The 20,209-nt window shown below is 32.5% G+C and overlaps 1 protein-coding gene across 1 annotated transcript in view; it reads right to left on the bottom strand.

Annotated features, from left to right (window-relative positions):
• Window positions 1-20,209, bottom strand: part of LOC113375079 (unconventional myosin-XV) — a 157,526-nt gene that overhangs the window by 67,178 nt on the left and 70,139 nt on the right. Inside the window, exons 3-12 of the mRNA XM_026615027.1 lie at window positions 18,678-19,771; window positions 18,305-18,466; window positions 17,959-18,226; window positions 17,577-17,842; window positions 8,517-8,818; window positions 6,899-7,149; window positions 3,836-3,924; window positions 3,527-3,755; window positions 2,722-2,927; window positions 1,730-1,855 (exon numbers count right to left, since the gene is read on the bottom strand). Of these exons, the coding sequence (XP_026470812.1) occupies window positions 1,730-1,855; window positions 2,722-2,927; window positions 3,527-3,755; window positions 3,836-3,924; window positions 6,899-7,149; window positions 8,517-8,818; window positions 17,577-17,842; window positions 17,959-18,226; window positions 18,305-18,466; window positions 18,678-19,771 (2,993 nt within the window). The remainder of the gene's footprint in view (window positions 1-1,729; window positions 1,856-2,721; window positions 2,928-3,526; window positions 3,756-3,835; window positions 3,925-6,898; window positions 7,150-8,516; window positions 8,819-17,576; window positions 17,843-17,958; window positions 18,227-18,304; window positions 18,467-18,677; window positions 19,772-20,209) is intronic.

Raw genomic sequence — 20,209 nt, 5'->3', positions numbered from 1 at the left:
CTCGGAACGTATCTAGGCCGTAAAGCGAGGCCCCAGTGTATTAGGTAATACATTTTTTATCAATTTGTTGATACGCTTAGACATTTTTAATGAGATGTGACATGGATTTGGATCACCGCCGATATCTCTAACCATGTGAAGTTAACTTGAATAAAGTTTTGATTGACAAAAAAAAAAACGTGAAGTTAAGAATTTTTGAACAACAACATTTGAAAGTTGGAGCAAAAGGATGTAACGAACCAGCCATCGCCTTGATTTTTACGTCGGTACTATAGGGAGATAAACGGAAATATTTAAAAATCCATAACAGAAGTATTTTTGTTGTTAGTTTTTGCTATTGTGAGCACTGTTGTTTAATTTACGAGACCTTAATATAATTTTATAGTATACGTATATTTAATTGTTTTATATAACAACAGCATTTGAAAGTTGGAGCAAAACGATGTAACGAACCAGCCATCGCCTTGATTTTTACGTCGGTACTGTAGGGAGATAAACGGCAATATTTAAAAATTCATAACAGAAGTATTTTTGTTGTTAGTTTTTGCTATTGTGAGCACTGTTGTTTAATTTACGAGACCTTAATATAATTTTATAGTATACGTATATTTAATTGTTTTATATAACAACAACATTTGAAAGTTGGAGCAAAACGATGTAACGAACCAGCCATCGCCTTGATTTTTACGTCGGTACTATAGGGAGATAAACGGCAATATTTAAAAATCCATAACAGAAGTATTTTTGTTGTTAGTTTTTTCTATTGTGAGCACTGTTGTTTAATTTACGAGACCTTAATATAATTTTAAAGTATACGTATATTTAATTGTTTTATAAGGTTTATTGATAATGTTTTGTTAGATCCAACAGTTTTTTTATGTAATCCCTATAAAAGTTTCCACGTGTGTGGGGAAAAGCAGTACTAACTGAACCTTTTAAGTTAAATTAAGGTAAATTAAGTTAAAAAAAGCAATTTTACAAGAGATACATTGAATAAATAGTAATTCCAACTCTGCTAGTAAATATTTCTGACGAAATTCTAGATCAAAGTTATAAATAGTGTTATCTCTGTGAAAAATGTAGCTATTAAATTTATATTTTCCATTGGTTGGTTAATGTAGCTATTTCGTAAAATCCCTTTAAAATTGGTTTTCTCAATATATTTGCTCAAAGACGAATTGGACCTTTGTGCCCCGTCCTACCCTATTTGAATTTAGAACAGCAATGATTAAAAATATCTCGATTATTTTAATATACGTTATTTAAAGACATTGATATGCATTCTAATAAAAATATGTTGCTACTATTTCTTGGTATATTTTGGTCATACTTTTAAGTTTATTTTACTGAAATTTGCATTTTAAATGCATTGTGATATATTCACAATGTTGAATTAATTTTATTCAATATTGATTTTAAATTGAATTTATTAATTTATCACTTTTATAAGTACATTCTAAGTCTGTACATATCTAAAAATTAGATTAAATATTGCGAAGGATTTTCGGTATAATAAAGAGTTCATATCGCACACAGACGAATTTTTATACGGAATGTGTTAATAGGGAGAAAATGTTTTGAAATCATGTAAGTGTTTTAAATATTTTAATTAGCTTACATGATAATAGTAAAGTTTTTATTCGTTATGCTTTACTTTACAAATGCAAACATCAAGAATAATTTACAGTTTTCTCTTTTCGGATACTATTGAAATCATAAAGATTCTTACTTATTTAATGTTAATCCTGGATGGAATGATGATAAACAGTGGGACATAAGTTGCCACACTCTTTCTGAATTATCATTGTGCCAAGTTTGGTTACAGAGTTGAACTAATATTTCATCGCGCAGACCTCTGAAATAAAAAAATAGTAATTAGTTGTGACTTACTTTGATAAGCAAACATTTTTGTATATGTCTAAGTTGTGCCTTTGTTTAAAAATTATAATTTTGTATATTATTTTTAAAATTACTTTTTTATAACATATACATATTGAAACAAAAATTTAAAAAAATCATATAACTTGTATTGAACACAAAACTAGCTGAAAATAACTTTGATATATATTCAATTTATTTTTAGTTGCTAGAAAACTTTCATATTAGTTGCAGTAGCGAAAATTAAATAGTAGTTTATTTTACATAAATTATTTCATAACAAAGAAATATAATTAAATGGATCTCTTTTGGGCTAATCCTTCCTTAAAATGGAAATGCTGTGGTAATAATGCTATGTTACAGGTCTTTATTTGTATTAGTTGGTAGTAACAAGCTATCAAAACGCTTTTGTATTTGCTGGGCGATCAGGCGTTTTACACATAAAATCTAACCTACAAAACGCACTAACCTCAAGTAATACATTTATCATAAGTGCAACTTTCTGATGTCTCTTTGACATCCCACAATGTTAGTTTCATGCGTAAAATGCCTGATCGCACAGCAATTTTATGTCCTTTCAATAGTTTGTTGATTTGGTATCAACAAACTGTTAAAACTAATACAAATATATTTCTGTAATATAGCATTACCATAACATTTCTATTTTATAGGAGAATTGGCTCCTTTATATTTAACTATTACAATTTATACATATCTTTTAAACATTTATTTATCTTTTAAACAAATATTTTAGTACTAAATAATATACATAATAATGTTTCATATATTTATGTATATTCATAACCAATAATATAGAAGTATTTGCCCATCTGAATTACATACCTAGACATCAGTCCTTTATATACTACATAATCAGCTAGTGCTTTTTCTTTAGCACCATTTAGTGAAGGATCACAAGTCCATCTTAATAGTAATTTGAAAACAGCTAAAGCATCTTGAAAATCACGATCTCTAGCTGCTGCACGTGATAAAAATGGCACTACTATTGGTTCTCTTCGCACTCCCATTTCAATACTATTACAGTAAACCTGTAAATTTAAAAGACAAATGAAAAATAGCTCTCTGAAAGCCTGCTAATATTAAGAAGAAGAAAAGTGTCAATGTAGTTTCGCGTTACTTTGAGAGATAGCTAAATTTCTTTCTGATATCATATATAAAGAATATACATCTATATTACGGAAGTAAAATGAAACAAATTTTGGTCAAAAAAAAAATTGAAATCATGTGGATGTAGAGGTAGAGGTAATTTATTTAATGAGAACCGCAGGACTCTCATTATTTTTGCCAAAGTCTTGTTTTTTCTTGATGGGTCGTTTCAAATAACTGATAGAACTTTTTATGATACTACTCTTAAACTACTGAATATAAGTGAGTTTATCAAAGTGTCAACAATAAACAAACCATTGGTAATATTAGGTTGTGACATCATAACTTCACCAAATCATCAACGAATAATGGATATACTGTTTCCCAGAAATTTGATTTTTTTGCTAGTGTTTTGTGAATTATAACTGTTTTGTGAATATTCATATATTACAGTTTGAAATGAAACTAAAATCAGTCCAAATGAAAATATAATTTGTTTATATATATTCTATGGCCAATTAGCGCTATATTTAATACTTGCCGAGCTAAATTTGCCAAATGTGTATTGTCCTAAATCGGATAATGAAGGAGCTTGTACAGGCGGTGGACCTACTACACTTCCTAAAACCTTAACCAAATTTCTTTCGGTGTGGGGCGGTTGCCAAGCGTCCAATTTACTGAAAATGAACGCTAGCTCTGCTGGAATATCTAGTTGCAAGGCCGGAGACCTTTCGGCTTGCTCACGTGCTATGCGCTGTGCCATTCTTTCCCTGTAGAATAAAATAATATTTATTTCAACATACTTATTAAGCATCTTAGTTTTTAATAAATTTTTGTTGCTTGAATTTACCTTGCTGCTTTTTCTGCCTCAGCCCTGCGCTTCATCTGAGTTTTGATCATTGAATATCTTCGGCGTTGAAGTTTGCCACGGTAAAGCGCCTGCATTAATAAATAGGATTAAAATTCAATTTTTGCAAATTTTATTATTTTATTTTAGAGCTATATTCTAATATTAAATTTGGGTTAACTCTAGTCAACATAGAAATGGATAATGCCAATAATTAAAATTTGTTTAATATAGATTCAGGCTCAAAACAATAACGAACGAATAATAGATAATTAGGAATAGCAATTTCTTAATTTGCAAAATAAATTAAAAATAATGCAAACTTTTACTTATGAAATATATATATATATATATATATATATATATATATATATACACAGGGTGTCTCAGAACTCAGCATCAAGCCGAAGTTTGTAACTATCGTGAAACAAATTAGGAAAAAAAATATTCCTACCAGTTCGAAAATCATGATGATTTAAGTACAACCTTGAGCTTTGGTAAAACTGTGATAATTTTTGGGTTATTAAGATTCACTTTCTAGAATTAAGACTGCTTGTTAAATTATGAATTTTAATTTTTCAAAATTGGTCCATTTTGATAGGCCATCTTTTGAAAATAACGTACTAAACTGCTTTGGTAATTGCCAAATTTGGTAACGCATTGAATTAAGGTACAATACTTGTTAATTTCATACTAAAAAAACGAGTAAAAAATAAGAACATAAAAATAACGCCTATTTCCTGGCATTGCATTTTACTCGCAATCTTAAATAATCCTCGCACAATATATATAATTTTTTTTAAATTTTTTTCATAATAGTTGCAATTAATACTGACAACCTCGTTTCGATTTGATTTTACGTTGAGTTTTAGGACACACACTATGTAACAATACCTCATAAGTTCTATCATAATTATTCAATTGCATCGATTCGTCCTTCATGTACTTTTATTTGAATATTTCTGTCACCTTCGGTTAATTTAAATTGTACATTGCATCAGAGCAATATAATAAAAATAACTTCTCAATTAAATATATTCACATAATGATTTGCAAATGCCAAGAAATATGAATTTAAAAATATGTCTCAGACTTTGTTGCACCACATCACAAAATTATCAATTAAAATCATCAATTTTTTTTTAATAAAATAAATCGAGTTCTCGAATCGCTATTCAAAATCGTACTGTCGATATGCGGATATAAGAAATAAGAAGTGCACGCATAGCGCCGAAGAGTATTTAAGTGACATGCTTTTATCACTACTAGCGACCCGTCCATCGTACGTGTTACGAATATTACGCGAATGCAAAAAGGTAAAAAGATAAATAAGTAGATCGAGCATGTGTATAGACAGATCGCGCTTTGAATATCAAAACCTGATGGATTTCTTTTACTTGCGGTGAGGTCACAAGAAAGTGCATGTGAATTGTGCAGCAAATGCGCGAACGGGCATTAACATGTTTCTTAAGCAAATAAATAACAAAACGCGTATGGACATTTATCAACAGCATCGGGTGTGAAATTTTTATTGAAAATAATGTATTCGATTTTACGCCTATTTTATAAAACGACTATCGTTTTCACTTTTATATGCTAAAATAAGTACAATTGTCAATACACTATGAACATTCAATTTGTAAGTAATTCTAGGATACTATAAGAATATTTTTTGGGTTTTTATTTTATATAACGATATTCAATAATACATCATGAATCATAACAAAGTGTTTGCTGAAACATTAAAAGATATGTTTTGAACAGCTATCAGATCCAAGAGTTTGTCCTATGAGATTGTATGCCTACAACTGCGCTTTTTAAAAATCTTATCACTATGCTAGCCACTAAAAAACTAGCGAAATGAAAAAAACAGTTCTATGAGATATATATTTTTTATATCATTGATCAAGATGCCGAATGGGGAATCAACATCGACAAATCGAAAGTGATGAGAATATAGGCACAAGAAGAGTTTCTGGGGTTAATGGTAGGAAATCGAGAATTAGAACATGTGGATTACTTCAAATACTTGGGAACAATGGCGTCGGAACCATGTGGGCTGAGTGGACTTGAGCTCACCCATCAATCTCAAAAAATATATGGCCTAATATGTAAAAAAAAACGAACCCACTGCCTGTCTATCAAAAAAAAACGAGGACCAATCAAAAATTTGCTTCCGACGCCACTGCTTGGGAAGTATCTTGGGCAGATTCTGATACTGCACGAGAAAGAACAGGGCAAGTACAACAAGCGCCAAAGCAGCATTCACGAAAAACAGAATGCTACTGATGAGCAAACTGAGTTTCGAATTGCAGATGAGTCTAATAAAGTCCATAGCTCTGTACTGAACAGAGACTCTAAGAAAGTAATATCTGGAGAGATTTGAAATGTGGGGCTGAAGGCGAATGGAGAACATCACATGTACAGATAAGATAACCTACTACGAAGAGTGGACGTTATAAGGAACGATCATTATAAGGAAAGGAAATTGAATCGAACCCATTATTTAGAAAGAGAGCCTCCCACACGACGATCGAAAAAGAATGCAGATGATTGATTACTTATGTATGACTGAAGAAAATACAGGGAACTTAAAGCCGAAGCACAGGGTCAGGAAACATGAGAGCAGAATTTTGGAAAGGGAAATGCATTAAAGCGTATAAAAAGAGAATAACGGTAATAAAATGGTAATGGGAATAATAAGCGAAAGAAGGGAAGAAAATCATTGATCTGTGGTGCTCTTATACCATGGACCTGCTTTGGGCAGACAACGATTTATTTATTGGAATACAACATCGTGGTCGTCTTTATTCTTAAAGTGGTGATACATTTTGTATTGCATTAATTCCGGGTTTTTGAAAGTACAATTATTTTTATTTAATTTCAATTACCACGCTTGTTGTTACTATTTATATTATTTCATTTAACACTTGGGTTTTAACAAAGTTTAAATATTTTTATTTTACGGCTCTGAATATTAGGTGTTGCTTTCTAGTATAATATTAAGGCGTTCATTAAATTATACGACTAAATTGTTAAATTCAATGAATATTCATTTATTCTCACCTGCGCTTTGATTGCTGCGCGTTTGGTAGCCTGGTAGTTTTTGCGTTGCCTATGCCCGCGCCAATTCTTCTGAATGAGGACTGCAGCAGCGCGTTTCGACTTCCATTTTCTGCGGGCGAGGAAGCCACGCATTCGCGATTGAAGCCTCACAGCTGCTAAGTGTCTGCGCTCCGAACGGGCGGCCTCTAATTGCCTATGAAGACCCTCGCGAAGAAACACGCGGGTTGCCCCCAATTGATAATCTGGTCCTTCTGTAATAAAAATGGTGAATGTTTATATGATTTTCTTATATCAAGCAGTATGATATCAAATTTACACTTGAGGTTATAGATCTCAAATATAATTTCAAGTGATAATTTCATTTTGGGAGCATCGATGCATAATATACCAGTCAGCACTATTAGACATACATGTCTAATATATAATACATTGTAATATCACAGAAGAGTGAATTGCCCTCTGAAAGTTAATAACATATTAGGCATGTAAGTTAGCAAACACCGCTCACACAACACATAGTTTTAATCCCTGTTAACAAATATGTATTACAGTAGAACCTCGATTAACCAGACTAATTGTTGTCGATGGACATTCGGATAATCTAAAATTCGGATAATCAAATGTATGAAGAATAATGTTGAGTATTTATTAAAAATAACAATTACATACATAGATTTCAACGAAAATCAATGTTTATTAAGAAATTAACACTTCCTTATGCATGTACATACATATTTTCTTCGATTACTTCATATACATGTACTAAATTGCAGCATTAATCATGCTAAAATTCGAATTGTAGGTATGTACATACATATAAATTGGTCGCGGTTGGTAGTGCGGATAATCGCGAATCCGTATAACCGAGGTCCGGATAATCGATGTTTTACTGTATATCACATTGTGAATTTGTATTAGGAAATAATTATCCAATTAACTTTTGTATATAAACTACACCTGAATTAAAACATTTCATTATTAGTTGCACTAATACCTGTACCCACTGACCCAGTCTCAAATTCATAATCTACTAAAAAAATAGATCAAACATTTTTACGTATTTCATCGTTCTAATTACATTGCATCGACTAATTTCTTTTTAAACTTTCTGTATGAGAACGAAATAATTATAATTTAGATTCGCACAAAAAAAACAAATTTGCGATAAAAGTTGTTTCATAATTTCGTGTTTTTATGAAATAACACACTCGGCTTAGAGGTTTAAAACTTGTTTTTCTTAAGATATATTTTGAAAGATAAATATATATCTCATGTTATGACAAAGCAGTCAATTAATCCGATTTCATTTCCTAACATATCTAGAAAAACATTTTTGTTTTCGCAAAAGTAATCGATGGAGTAATAAAATAAAGTGTGTTTACGAAGGCAAGTTTTTTCTTTAAACTTTTTCTAAAACTCAATAATGAGTCGCGTTGATTAATTATGTTCTGAGATTAAGTCAAACAGTCCATTTTTTTAATGTAAAATTTAAAACGAAAATGTTGCTAAACTGTATTTTCACACTTAGGAAAGTATATCTTTGTTATGTGAAGGAGAACTACTAAACAATTTTCGTAGATGCACAAATATGTTGTTCTATTATTTTGTCCTGTCTCACCTGCTCCTGTCGGTGGGAGACTGTCCAATAATGTCCTACACACCTCCCGAAGCGGAGTACCTCTAGGAGCTGCGGGCGGCGGAGTTTCTAATTGATTTAAACCGGCTCCTGCCGTCAAGCAACCGCGATAGCGTTCGACGAACTCCTGGAATCGCAAACGAGCCGGGTATCCTTGCCGGCGAATGCGCACGGTGTCCAGCAGACCTAAGCAGCGTAGTTGCCGAAGCACGCACGGCATGTCCATTCTTAGGGGTTGCTTATCTGCATTTGGCTTTATACAGCGCACAAACCAAGGATTGCTTCTGCGGATAAATAACATTTGAAATAAAACATGCTAAACCTGTGTGAATATATATGCATATGGGTATATAACATTCCAACTAAACGCTGACGACGTGCCTACATCAAGTAACAAAGATATTTTATCTTCGAGAACTAATGAAAAATTATATTTCTCTTCCTCACAAATTCTCATAAATCGAAGATAAGATGCGTGTGTTCTTGCTCATCCAACAAAATTAGATGAACAAAAATCAGTAATGATAAGTCTATATATGCAAATGAAGACCAAAAAAAAACTGTTCAAACCATTTTTCGTGTTATACACGAAACCTATAATGTTTGTGTAAGAAATGGTTATATTAGGTCGGAAAAAAAGAAATCCATTATTTTTGGTTTGAGATGTTGGTTTACAACTACTTCACGGTCGATTTTTAGCTTCTGAGCGATGTCACGACTGGCTAACGTGCCGGTCAACTTCAAACATTTCTCCGATTTTATTACATTTTCGACGACCACCCTATATATGCGAGGTGCTTTAACATCAAAAATTCCTGAACGGAATCTACGAAACCAAAATTGCACATAATAGGTTGTTGCAGTATAGGAACCATAAACACGATTCACAATTTTAGCCTTCGCCTTTGTCATAGAAAAACTGTAAAATGTGCCGAATTTTCTCTTTGTTCACTTCCATTTTTAACACCCTGTGACTCGGAACGCAACTGAATGCGCCTTACAAAAAACAGCGCCATTTTTTACTGCAAAATGTCACCTTTCCAACGAGCATAAATCTGAAATTGTTTGATTGATACTTTACGAGGAATCTATCTACCGAAAAAAGGGATTTGGTTTTCCCGAACCTAATATTAAAGTTTGAAAAGTCTAGCAAAGGTCATAAATATTGATATCTGTTGTCTTGATAGAATTCAGTTTTATGCGTCATCTCACGAAAAAACACAATTAATTCGTAATACATAAAAAAGTGGAATGTGACTCAAAAGTTATATTCATTTTACAGGACTCGACCTGCCTATCTACATGATCGTGGATCAGTAATTATTCCAGTCAAATTAAATATTAATCACGGCGTTTCATAAGGTTGTCCACCTCGAAACGATTTGCCAAATTGTACTGATCCTGTAAATTCATGTTTTTTGCCGACGATTACTTTTTCAATGAATAAAGTAATTCAAGAGATGGTCTTTTTTGGTCTTGTATGTTATTTATTTCAAATTAGCGAATTGTACATTGAACGAAGTGGATATTTAAAGTTTTTCTTATTGTCAGAATCATCTCAAGTCTTATTAACTTCCCGTAGGGTAAGTTGTAGTAATCGCAAAATAAACGAAAATATTTTATTTTATATGTCATTGGTTTCAAGTTCTTCTGAATATTTAGGCATACCTTAGAAAAATGGATGTATGTGTGGATCCTTGTGTGTGTTTGAATGTGTGTGCGGATAGAATTTTTCGTCAATGATTTGGATAACACAAGGATCAACCGATATTTGGCCAAGGCAGTCATGTTTCGAAGATACGCGACAATAAGGCCCAAAAATGGTAAATCATTTTTTGAGAGAACATAGCGTCCGATTTAAACGATTCAACAACATTTGTTGTTGACGTCACTTGTAGTGACGAAATGAAGAACTGGTAAAATTTTTGGGTAGGCAGGTCTAGCGGAAATACAATGAAAAAAGTAAAAAAATCCAAAATCAGAAATGATTATTAGACATATGCACATCAAATTATCAGATATTAATAAGAACAAATTTTGTTTACATTTCTATGAGTTAAATACCATGATTTTTCAATAATGTCTAAATCGTGGTAGATGGTGAAGAAGTGGTTTGCTGATTTTAATCGTGTCCATATAGACGCTGACGATGCTAAACGCTCTGGAAGGCCAATTGAGGTGGTCACACCGGAAAATATCAAAAAAGTCCACCGAAACGTTTTGAAAAACCGAAAAGTAAAATTGCCTGAGATAGCTGACACCCTAAAGATATCAATAGTTCGTGATGGACATATCGTTCATGAATATTTGAATAGAAAAACCTCTGTGCTAAATGGGTGCCGCGCAAACTCACATTTAACCAAAAGCTTAACAAGTTCATGATTTGTAAGAGTATTTGGAACTGTTTAATCAAAATAAAACTGAGTTTTTGCATCAATATGTCACCATGGATATGACCGGGCTTCAACACTGCACTCCGGAGTCGAATAGATAGTCAGCTGAGTGGACTACACACGATGGCGAGAAAAAATGCAACCAATCATCTGGCAAGGTTATGGCGTCAGTTTTTTGGGATACGCAAGAAATGATATTCATCAACTATCTTGAAAAAGGTCAGATCATCAACAGCGACTATCGTATAACGTTATTGGAACATTTGAAGATCAAAATCGGAAAAACCGCCCCATTTGAAAAAGTAAACCGTGCTTTCTCCATCAGGACAACGCACCAATTCACAAATCCGTGGAAACAGTAGCCAAAAAAACATGAAAAAGGCTCCGAATTGCTTCCGCACTTACTATATTCTCTAGATCTATTCTCCAGCGACCATATCCTGTTCCCAGATCTCAATATAATGATCACTCAGAAGAAATATTTGCCTAATGATGAGATGATGGCCTAATTTTGTGGCTAAGTACAAATCGTACTACAAAAATGGTTTCGAAAAGTTCGAAGTTCACTGTAATCGGTATATCGTCTTAAACGAAAACTATATTGAATAAAAAAAAAATTGCCAAAAAATTAGTTTTTCTTAGTTATCCTACGGACTTATATGTATATATGAATTTCTTTTATTTCGATAATTGGCTGAAATCAACATTCGATCATATATATGTATGTGTGTGTGTAATTTTGTATGAAATTTAGAGTAATTTTTAATATAAAATTTATAAATTCGTATACATTTCATATAGAAAACTAAATTTGCTGTATATATAATAATGAAAAAATATTTGTACGACGATTTTCTACTATTTACCCCCTCTCCTATCAAAATCCTAACTTCATCCAAGGGCAATTCAATCATATTTCGGGCAGTGTTCAGTTTGTTTTGAATGCCGTCGACGTTCCGTTGTGCAATTCGAAGACATTTCTTTGTCATGAGTGTAATGAAGTGTATTTGGTATTGTTTGAATTAGGACCATGGACTTAATGTTACAAGTAAATGTATTAATTACTTTATAATTTTATTCGTTTTGACTTCATGGGTTAATTTCGTCGCGTTAGATGCGTTTTGTGCATGTTTGAAAGCAGCCCTGAGAGTATACTCGATATTATTTGATTCGAAATTCGAAATGTTCACTGCATTGACCAGGTAAGATTTAATTAATTTTAGACATGAATTTGATTATGTACTGTTCATTACTCGCAATTTTAATGACAAGTTTTATATTCCATCTATTCACTAATTGCAATTTTTCTGAAATGTGGACAGTGGCATTCTTAAACATGAGAGATGTCATTTCTTTTAGTATGAATACAAGCAATAACTTGAACTGATTTAGTGCAATTATCTTACGATTATTACGAGTATAATTAATTATTTATCGTAACGAAGAAGTGGCAAAATTTTGTGCATTGACGAGTATACTTGTCGTGCTTAAAAATCTTTCACCATTAGCTATTTATATTGCAGTTTTTGTAAAGGAAATTTAATCTCAACTTTAAAGATACTTAAAATATATTAAGGCTATGCTGGCGTAGAATAAGGAGTTGTAAGTGGCATTGTACCTTAAAACCACGTGTTTCTGGTGACGCTAAACTGTGACACAGTTCAATGAGCACGCCACTGTTAAGTGGTTATTTGATATGCCAAGATACGTGCAATGGCCAGTATTCGTAGTGATTTTATAAAATTCTAGTATGAATTTGTACGTATTGCTATTTCAGTGCACACTAAAAATCATCCATATTATTTTCAAGGTCAGTATGATGCAACACTGTTTACATTGAGGAGTGTTCGGTTCGGCTTCATTGTTAGTCAACGTATTTACCAAAATAATCAAGAAACTAGTGGGGCGCATGGCATCGTGCCTTAAGGCAAATTGCTGGAACTTCCCGTACCAAAAATTATTTTTTTAAAAATATTAACATTGTTGAAAAAAATTTACTTCGAAAAAATTAGATTTTTGAGAAATTATAAATTTGACAAAAAATTACTTTTTTACAAAAATGTTTTCTTTATTTTGACATATTTTGGAAATTCTGAACTTTTTTTCAAAGCAATCGTACTGCTTTAACTGCATAAGACAAAATATCGAAGCGCGTAAGCGCCGCGTCGCCGTCTAACGGATAAACATTGGTACGGAGCACATAGGAATATAAACAAAATTTATACTCAAAATCTTTATAAAATATCTGATAATTTGAAGTGCATATGTCTAATTTATGACCGCCAAATGGCATTATTTTTTACATTTTTTACAAGATCTCCGAAACCGCTACACCTGCCTTCATGAAAATTTGATCATTTCTTCATATTGTTAATACAAGTAAAATGTTTTTTGAATTATTCAAATCGGACGCTCCGTTCTCCTAAAAACTGGGTTACCGTTTTTGGCACTTTTTGACCCATATCTTCGGAACGGCTTGATCTGCCTTCGCCAAAAACTAATCAGCACGACTCCTTATCAATACAAATCGAATGTTTTTTTAATTATTTAAATCGCTTTATCCGTGTTCCCGAAATCGTCGACGAAAATTTGTATCCGCACACACACACTTACACGCACATACGCACACATACATACACACATACATACACACACACATACATCCATTTTTTTCTAAGGTATGCCAAAATGTTCAGAAGGTTTTGAAACGTGCGATTTTTTGCGATTACTATAACTTGCCCTACGGGAAGTTAATAACACTTTTTTTGTTATTCACCGGTTTATTTGCATAGTCATATAAATACCAAAATAGTAAACGTGAATTGTTTTGTGCTTATTTAACGTAGAGGACTCCGTTGCACAGTTTCTTATTTGAAAATTATGTTTTGAGAAATGATACTGCAAGTTTATGTATAATACCGAATAATTAACTTTCCGAATAAGAGGTTTGTTTGATATGAATTTGAAAATTTGATCTGCTTTTTTTTCTTTTAAGGTTTTAAATTACTGAGACCGTCTCCTTTTCAATACGAATAGAATGGTTTTTAAATTATTCAAATCGGTTGATCTATGTTCTTGAAGTAGTCGACGAAAAATTGTATTCGCACATACATACACACGCGCACACACATACATTATTTTTTTCTAAGGTATTCCAAATTGTTCAGAGGACTTTGAAACGTGGAGATATATAGAAAGTTTCATTTTTAATTTTTTTTGTGATTACTATAATTTACCTTATGAGAAGTTAAAGATTTTATGCAAATAGCTAAATCTCAATTATTATTGATTAAGTCGTTGTTTTACATGTATTGGAATTTTGTAAGTTTGTGTTTTTTTTATACATCTAGTTTTCTAAGTTAATATATTTTATCACTTGAGCTTCAGCTGAATGTTATTTTGAAATTCTATGATTTATTTTAAGTTATTCAAATGTTTGTTTTATTTTTAGTTGAGGTAAAGTGATTGGATTGTATGCATTTATATTTTATTTATGAGCTTTCCATGGATTATGAATAATATTGCTCATCAATTAATGTTTTTGCACGCGCATTTCAATTCATTGCGAATAACCTTATAATTGTTATCTCGTCGTCAAATATGATTATAAGTGCGCGCTGTGTACAAATAGTGAAAGGATTATAGAATCGGTTGACATATTTAAATGAGTTTATCACGCATTAAATATCAAATAACGCATACGCTTTAAGCTTGCTATTATTTTATTGGAGAACAATATGGCATTTTAGAGGAATTAAATATGCTACGACTTTCACCCTATAGTTAGTTTACAGAAGTGAAATAAATGATTAGTTTTTTAAGTGAATATATCTTGAGATCCACTCATTATATTTCTACGAAATAAAGATGTATAGCTGCTGTAACAAATCCTCTACCTAATCAAGTAAAAATAATTCCATAATTGTTGTTCACTATTTCGCAATTAATCATTTTTTAGAAAAAGTGCGGAGTTATAACTTACCCAATGTTTGGGGCTAGTTGTAATGTAATGTCTACCAAGGCAAGTGTATTCTTTACCAAAATTGACTTTTTTAAATAATTCTTTTCTTAATTGCGGGGCAGTAGGTATGACAATATTATGCAGGACGGTTTACATGTGCAATCGAGACAAAAAATTCTTAATCTTTTATGATCCTATTGCAAAATGCCTGTTACATATAGCCTCTAACTGCTCTACTTAAATTAGGTGTAAATGGAATTTTGCATTGCGTGTCTTAAGGAAAGTTCTATAAATTTCGCGATGAGGATAAATAATTGACTTAATCAATATTGATATTTAGGTATTTAAATAAAATGTTCAACTGCTTAATCCCTAAATAGATTTTGCTTTCAAAAAAACTTTCATTACATTCTAGTTCGTGTTTTAAAATGTGTTTTATTTAATTATCAGATTTTTTAAAATAATCATCTATTTTAGTTAACGCAATGATTATACAATTATAGATAAAGCTGATATATTTGCTTTTGTTTAATAATTGATATTTTGTTGATGTATTAAATTTGTTAAAAACTCAAAAATAATTACATTTTTATTCTATCCAGAAATATACCTACGCGGTGTATGTGCTAACAATAAAAGTCTTAATAATTTTAAACTATGAGAAAATCACTTCTGATTGGTCTATACATTATTTACCAAGTTTCATCACAATCGTCCAAAAAATTCAACAACTTCTTACGAAGACACGGCCCGGTCGATATTTACCAAAATCTAATAAGTTCAAACCGACAAAATTTTTTGCACTTTTCTGATAATCCTAAAGCGAAAAACTCAAAAATAATTACATTTTTATTACTATCCAGAAATGTACCTACGCGGTGTATGTACTAACAGTAAAAGTCTTAATAATTTTAAACTATGAGAAAATCACTTCTGATTGGTCTACATTATTCACAAAGTTTCATCACAATCCTCCAAAAAATTCAACAATTTATTACGAAGACACGGCCCGGCCGATATTTACCAAAATCTAATAAGTTCAAACCGACAAAATTTTTTGCTTTTCTGATAATCCTAAAGCAACGGCTTGGTGTATTTTCGCGCAAAGTAATCAATTAGAGTTCTTATTGAGATTCATAAAACAGTTTTCAAATTTCTGAAATATCTGCGTTGGGTTTCAATAATAAAACTTTGACGAAAAGTCAAATTTTGGATCACATGCCACACAATCATCAAAATCCAATTTCTGTTTCAAACTTGAAACGATGAAAATACATAAAATTAGCAAAGCGGATTTTCTTGCAAAAATATAAACTTTTCCTCTGGGAAGTTAATAAATTAACTTAAAATATGTTAACGCCTATTGCATATTCCTGTTTATTAATATGCATTATTTTGCACTCTGACATGTACCTACGCGCTACCTTGTCAGGCAAATATAAATCATATCTTTGGACTTAACTAATAATTTTTCCTTGTCCAATTTACATTGCAGAACCGGTACTAAACCGGTCGAAGGCATACGCTTTTAGAAATCCTTTCGTGGTTTTAGCTATTGATAAAAGGTTTTAACAAATTAGATTGGGTACGAGCAAGAATTTATTGCATGTTAGAAAATCCGCACTACGTTAGGTTTACGTAACTGATATTTGATACAAATCATGTTTTTAATTTTGTTTTGTATGAAAGGTTCACATTTAATCGCATATACATAATAAAAATAATGGGTAGTGCTGCTCTAGGGCAGGTCCGTGAGCTGAATTAAACTGCAACTCGATTCAGAGATAAATAGTGTGAGAGATTTCCCATTGCCATTTCACATCGTAGTACCCGAAATGGGCACGAAATTGGAAGCATATTTTTGATCAAGTAAAAATGGACATCGCTACTACACGATGCCAGGTTGTCCAGAGCGGGCTTCAAACTCACGGCCCCGTCCACACGAGTCCGTATATATGCATAATCGTCCAAATAAATATCAATATTATGATTTGTTCTTGCGAATTAAATAGCGATTACGTTATTATAAACGTCGGATAGGAAATTTATTATTATTATAGATCATAAGATTAATATTATTATAGGTATATAACATTAATGGTGTTATATAGATTTCGAATATCGTACACACCTGCAATTTTCATAGTCCATAAACATTTTATCGAATTAAATTAAATTATGTTATCATATAATCTTGTATCAAAATACGTATGCATTATAAGGATTCAAATGAATAATTATCGTACGTTATATATACGATAGTAATTACAATAATTGTTTTAAGCTAAATCAATCGAATCACAATAGAAAAATTTCCAGTTAATTAATATCATTTATTTATACGAATTATCCGTTGCTCAAAAATTAAATAATTGATTTACATATATCAGTTAGGAGTTGTGCCAAGTGGTTTGGTCTGTTCTATGTTTTCTTAGTATTCAATAGAAAAAATATTTGCACTCTCTTCTAAAAAGGTATACAAATTTTATTTAAGATGAATTTTTTGGTATCAAATGAAAAAGGCTGATATCTTTATCGTTCTCTTCTGGCATGGTTTCTTTTAATTAGCAATTAAAGATAAATTTTGTGTTAATATTTTAATGAAGTCAATTGTAGATCAATGTACAAGTAGTACAATGCCTGTACGACAAAAAATTAACTTTCAAATATTTTTGAAATGACACTTACTTGGACATAGATGAAAGCAGCTGGTGCAGCGAATCGCAAAACCTCGCCGCCACCGTAGGTGTTCTGGGTTTCATAGTGACAAATCGGCCGTCGCTGCCTCTCGATTGTTGTTGTTGCGCCGATAACCGGCCAGCGTCTCGCTGAGCGCGAAGGCGTCGCGTCAAGTCACTGACCAGAGTCTGGTTGCTTGATGATAACAAGTCCAAAATTTCTGGACGCAGGGCATCGCGATTCTTCTCCAAAAATCCTTCTGCGTTGTACCACACCTACAGAATTAAAAAAAACATTGCTTATAATTCACATTTACACAGTCATTATAATTTAAAATTGAATGCATCGATTTTAAATCAGTTACAAGTTATCACAGATTGAGATATTTTACCTGTCCGGCATAATGACTAATACCAAATTCTTGTGCCCCGACTCTTGGTCTAGCGTACAGTTCATTCAATGCGTGATTGTAGTGACACTTTTCCAGAAAGCTTCTATCACTTGCTCGTGGGAAATTTGATTCGTCGTCCAAAAGATGAAGCACTCCAACAGGCTTTTTACTTAAAAGTTGTATAACTGGGAGATTATCTTCCCATGTAAGAGAAGTCCATTCCAGACGTTCTTTAGCATATTCTTGTTGTTCCAGTTTAAATACGTGTCTTAAAAAATAAACACAATGAAATGCAAATATTTTAACACGGGTAATCATATTACACGAGTCAAAAATTAGCACTCACCTGTTAAAATATAATTGCAGACTTTCATTAGCGTAGTTGATGCATAGTTGTTCAAATGAATTTTCTTGAATATCTTCAAATCCAAATATATCCAATATAGAAATTCTATGAGCGTCGTGCATACCGCCGCGGTGAATGATAGAATTGACACGAGAAACCAACCTGCAATTGATAAAAATATTTAGATTTTTTGTATTATTTATATATTTTTATGTCAAATCCAGTTAGGTATGCGATAACTATATATGATTTTAAAATATACTAATAGTAGTTGTGTGGAAGTAGGGTATGTTGTATACCGCGGTTAATTTTATATTTTTGAAGGATTAATAATATATGTAAGCATATAGAGTATAAGTAGAAGAATGCCTACCAATTGAATAACCCGCTGTAGAGCGCTTTGGCAAATGCATCTCTGGCATCGAGCGCTTGGTCTATTCCAAGGGGAGTATGCATCCTTTCTGTTCTTGTTTCTGTAACTCTTGTTGTTAGCGCCCGCTGCAGGGCATCTGGAGAGATTTGCAATAGATGCGCCGCCCATTTAATCTCAGCATCTGAGCCTAACTCGACACCTTCTTGTCCATGGCGCAATTGTCTTCTATGAAAATAAACATTACCTAAATGTAAAACTGACGCTAATACACGCACAATTCCTTGTTGTTCTTCTTCTGATACACCTAAAACTTGCATGGCACCTCTTAATCCCGTCCAATCTGAACTAGTTTGGCCGGCAGCACAATCACTGCCTCCTTGATTTAAATAGAAGTATTTATCCGCTTCTAACAAGCCATATTGTTTACGCTCTTGTTCCGATAAACCTCCAAGCAGTTCATAGAAAATGTGATAATTTCTTTCATTGGATGCTTGTGTTACAATTCTCGATTTTTCCAAAAGATACTGCGTAATTTTCGCTCCCATGATAGCACCATTTTTGAAAAACACTTCCAAATATTTTCCAAAGCGGGAACTATTATCATTGTGCGTGGTCCTTGCATTACCGAACGCTTCGAGTAAAGGTGTTGCTTCTAGAATTTGTTCAGTGACTAACCCTGCGCCGCCAGCTGGTGCGACTGCAGCTAAATATTGTACGACTAGTTTGGTAGACTCTGTTTTTCCGGAACCGCTTTCACCAGAAACCACCACGACTTGAGGCGACGGTAAGGCCGAATGTGCTGCTGCGCTGATTGCGAATAAGTGAGGAGGAAGCGCTCCCAGCGGACGACTAGCGTATTGCCTTGCGGTTTCCAGTCCATAAGCAGAAGGCAGCATTTTATAAGGGTTTACGGCTATCAGAACACCCCCAGCATAAGTGTAAATTAGATTTCTGTCATAACGTAACCTTAAATTCCATAATAACGATGCTTCATGAAGATCTTGCAATTGAGTCATATCCTCCACGCCTTGTTGGCCGAGGTCTTGACGCGGGCGCAGATCACCTTCGCCCGCTGATAATGTAAAAGTCTGCGCCTATGTAAGTAAAATGCAAGTTCCATTTACACATTATGCTAAAAGAACATCAGTTTTTGCTCAAACGAATTTATTTGCTTGATTTTCAAAATCAAATTTGGACCTGATCGTATATGTTTGTAATCTAATCAGAAATAAGCATATTAGTAGTTATTTAAATAAGCATAATAAGAGTTAATTAAATTTAAGTATTAATTATTTTCATTTATTTAATATCTTGTACATTTTTTTATTACAACAGTTTAAAAATAACACGAATTCATGTTATTACATTAAACAGTTATAGTAATTTTCTGCATATAGAGTATTTATTATTGCGGAAGCAAATACGAGTAAAATATAGTTATCGTGCTATCATAAAGCTTATTTCCATCGTAACATAATACAAATCAGAACGAGTTATCAAAGTAAAGAGATCATCTGCATTCGAGAAAGACA

This window comes from Ctenocephalides felis, unplaced genomic scaffold (genome assembly GCF_003426905.1).
Source record: "Ctenocephalides felis isolate EL2017-DRISC unplaced genomic scaffold, ASM342690v1 CF-g0.4_SCAFFOLD_01886, whole genome shotgun sequence".
In the NCBI taxonomy this organism is placed as follows: domain Eukaryota; kingdom Metazoa; phylum Arthropoda; class Insecta; order Siphonaptera; family Pulicidae; genus Ctenocephalides; species Ctenocephalides felis.
This window is presented reverse-complemented; position numbering and strand designations above follow the sequence as displayed.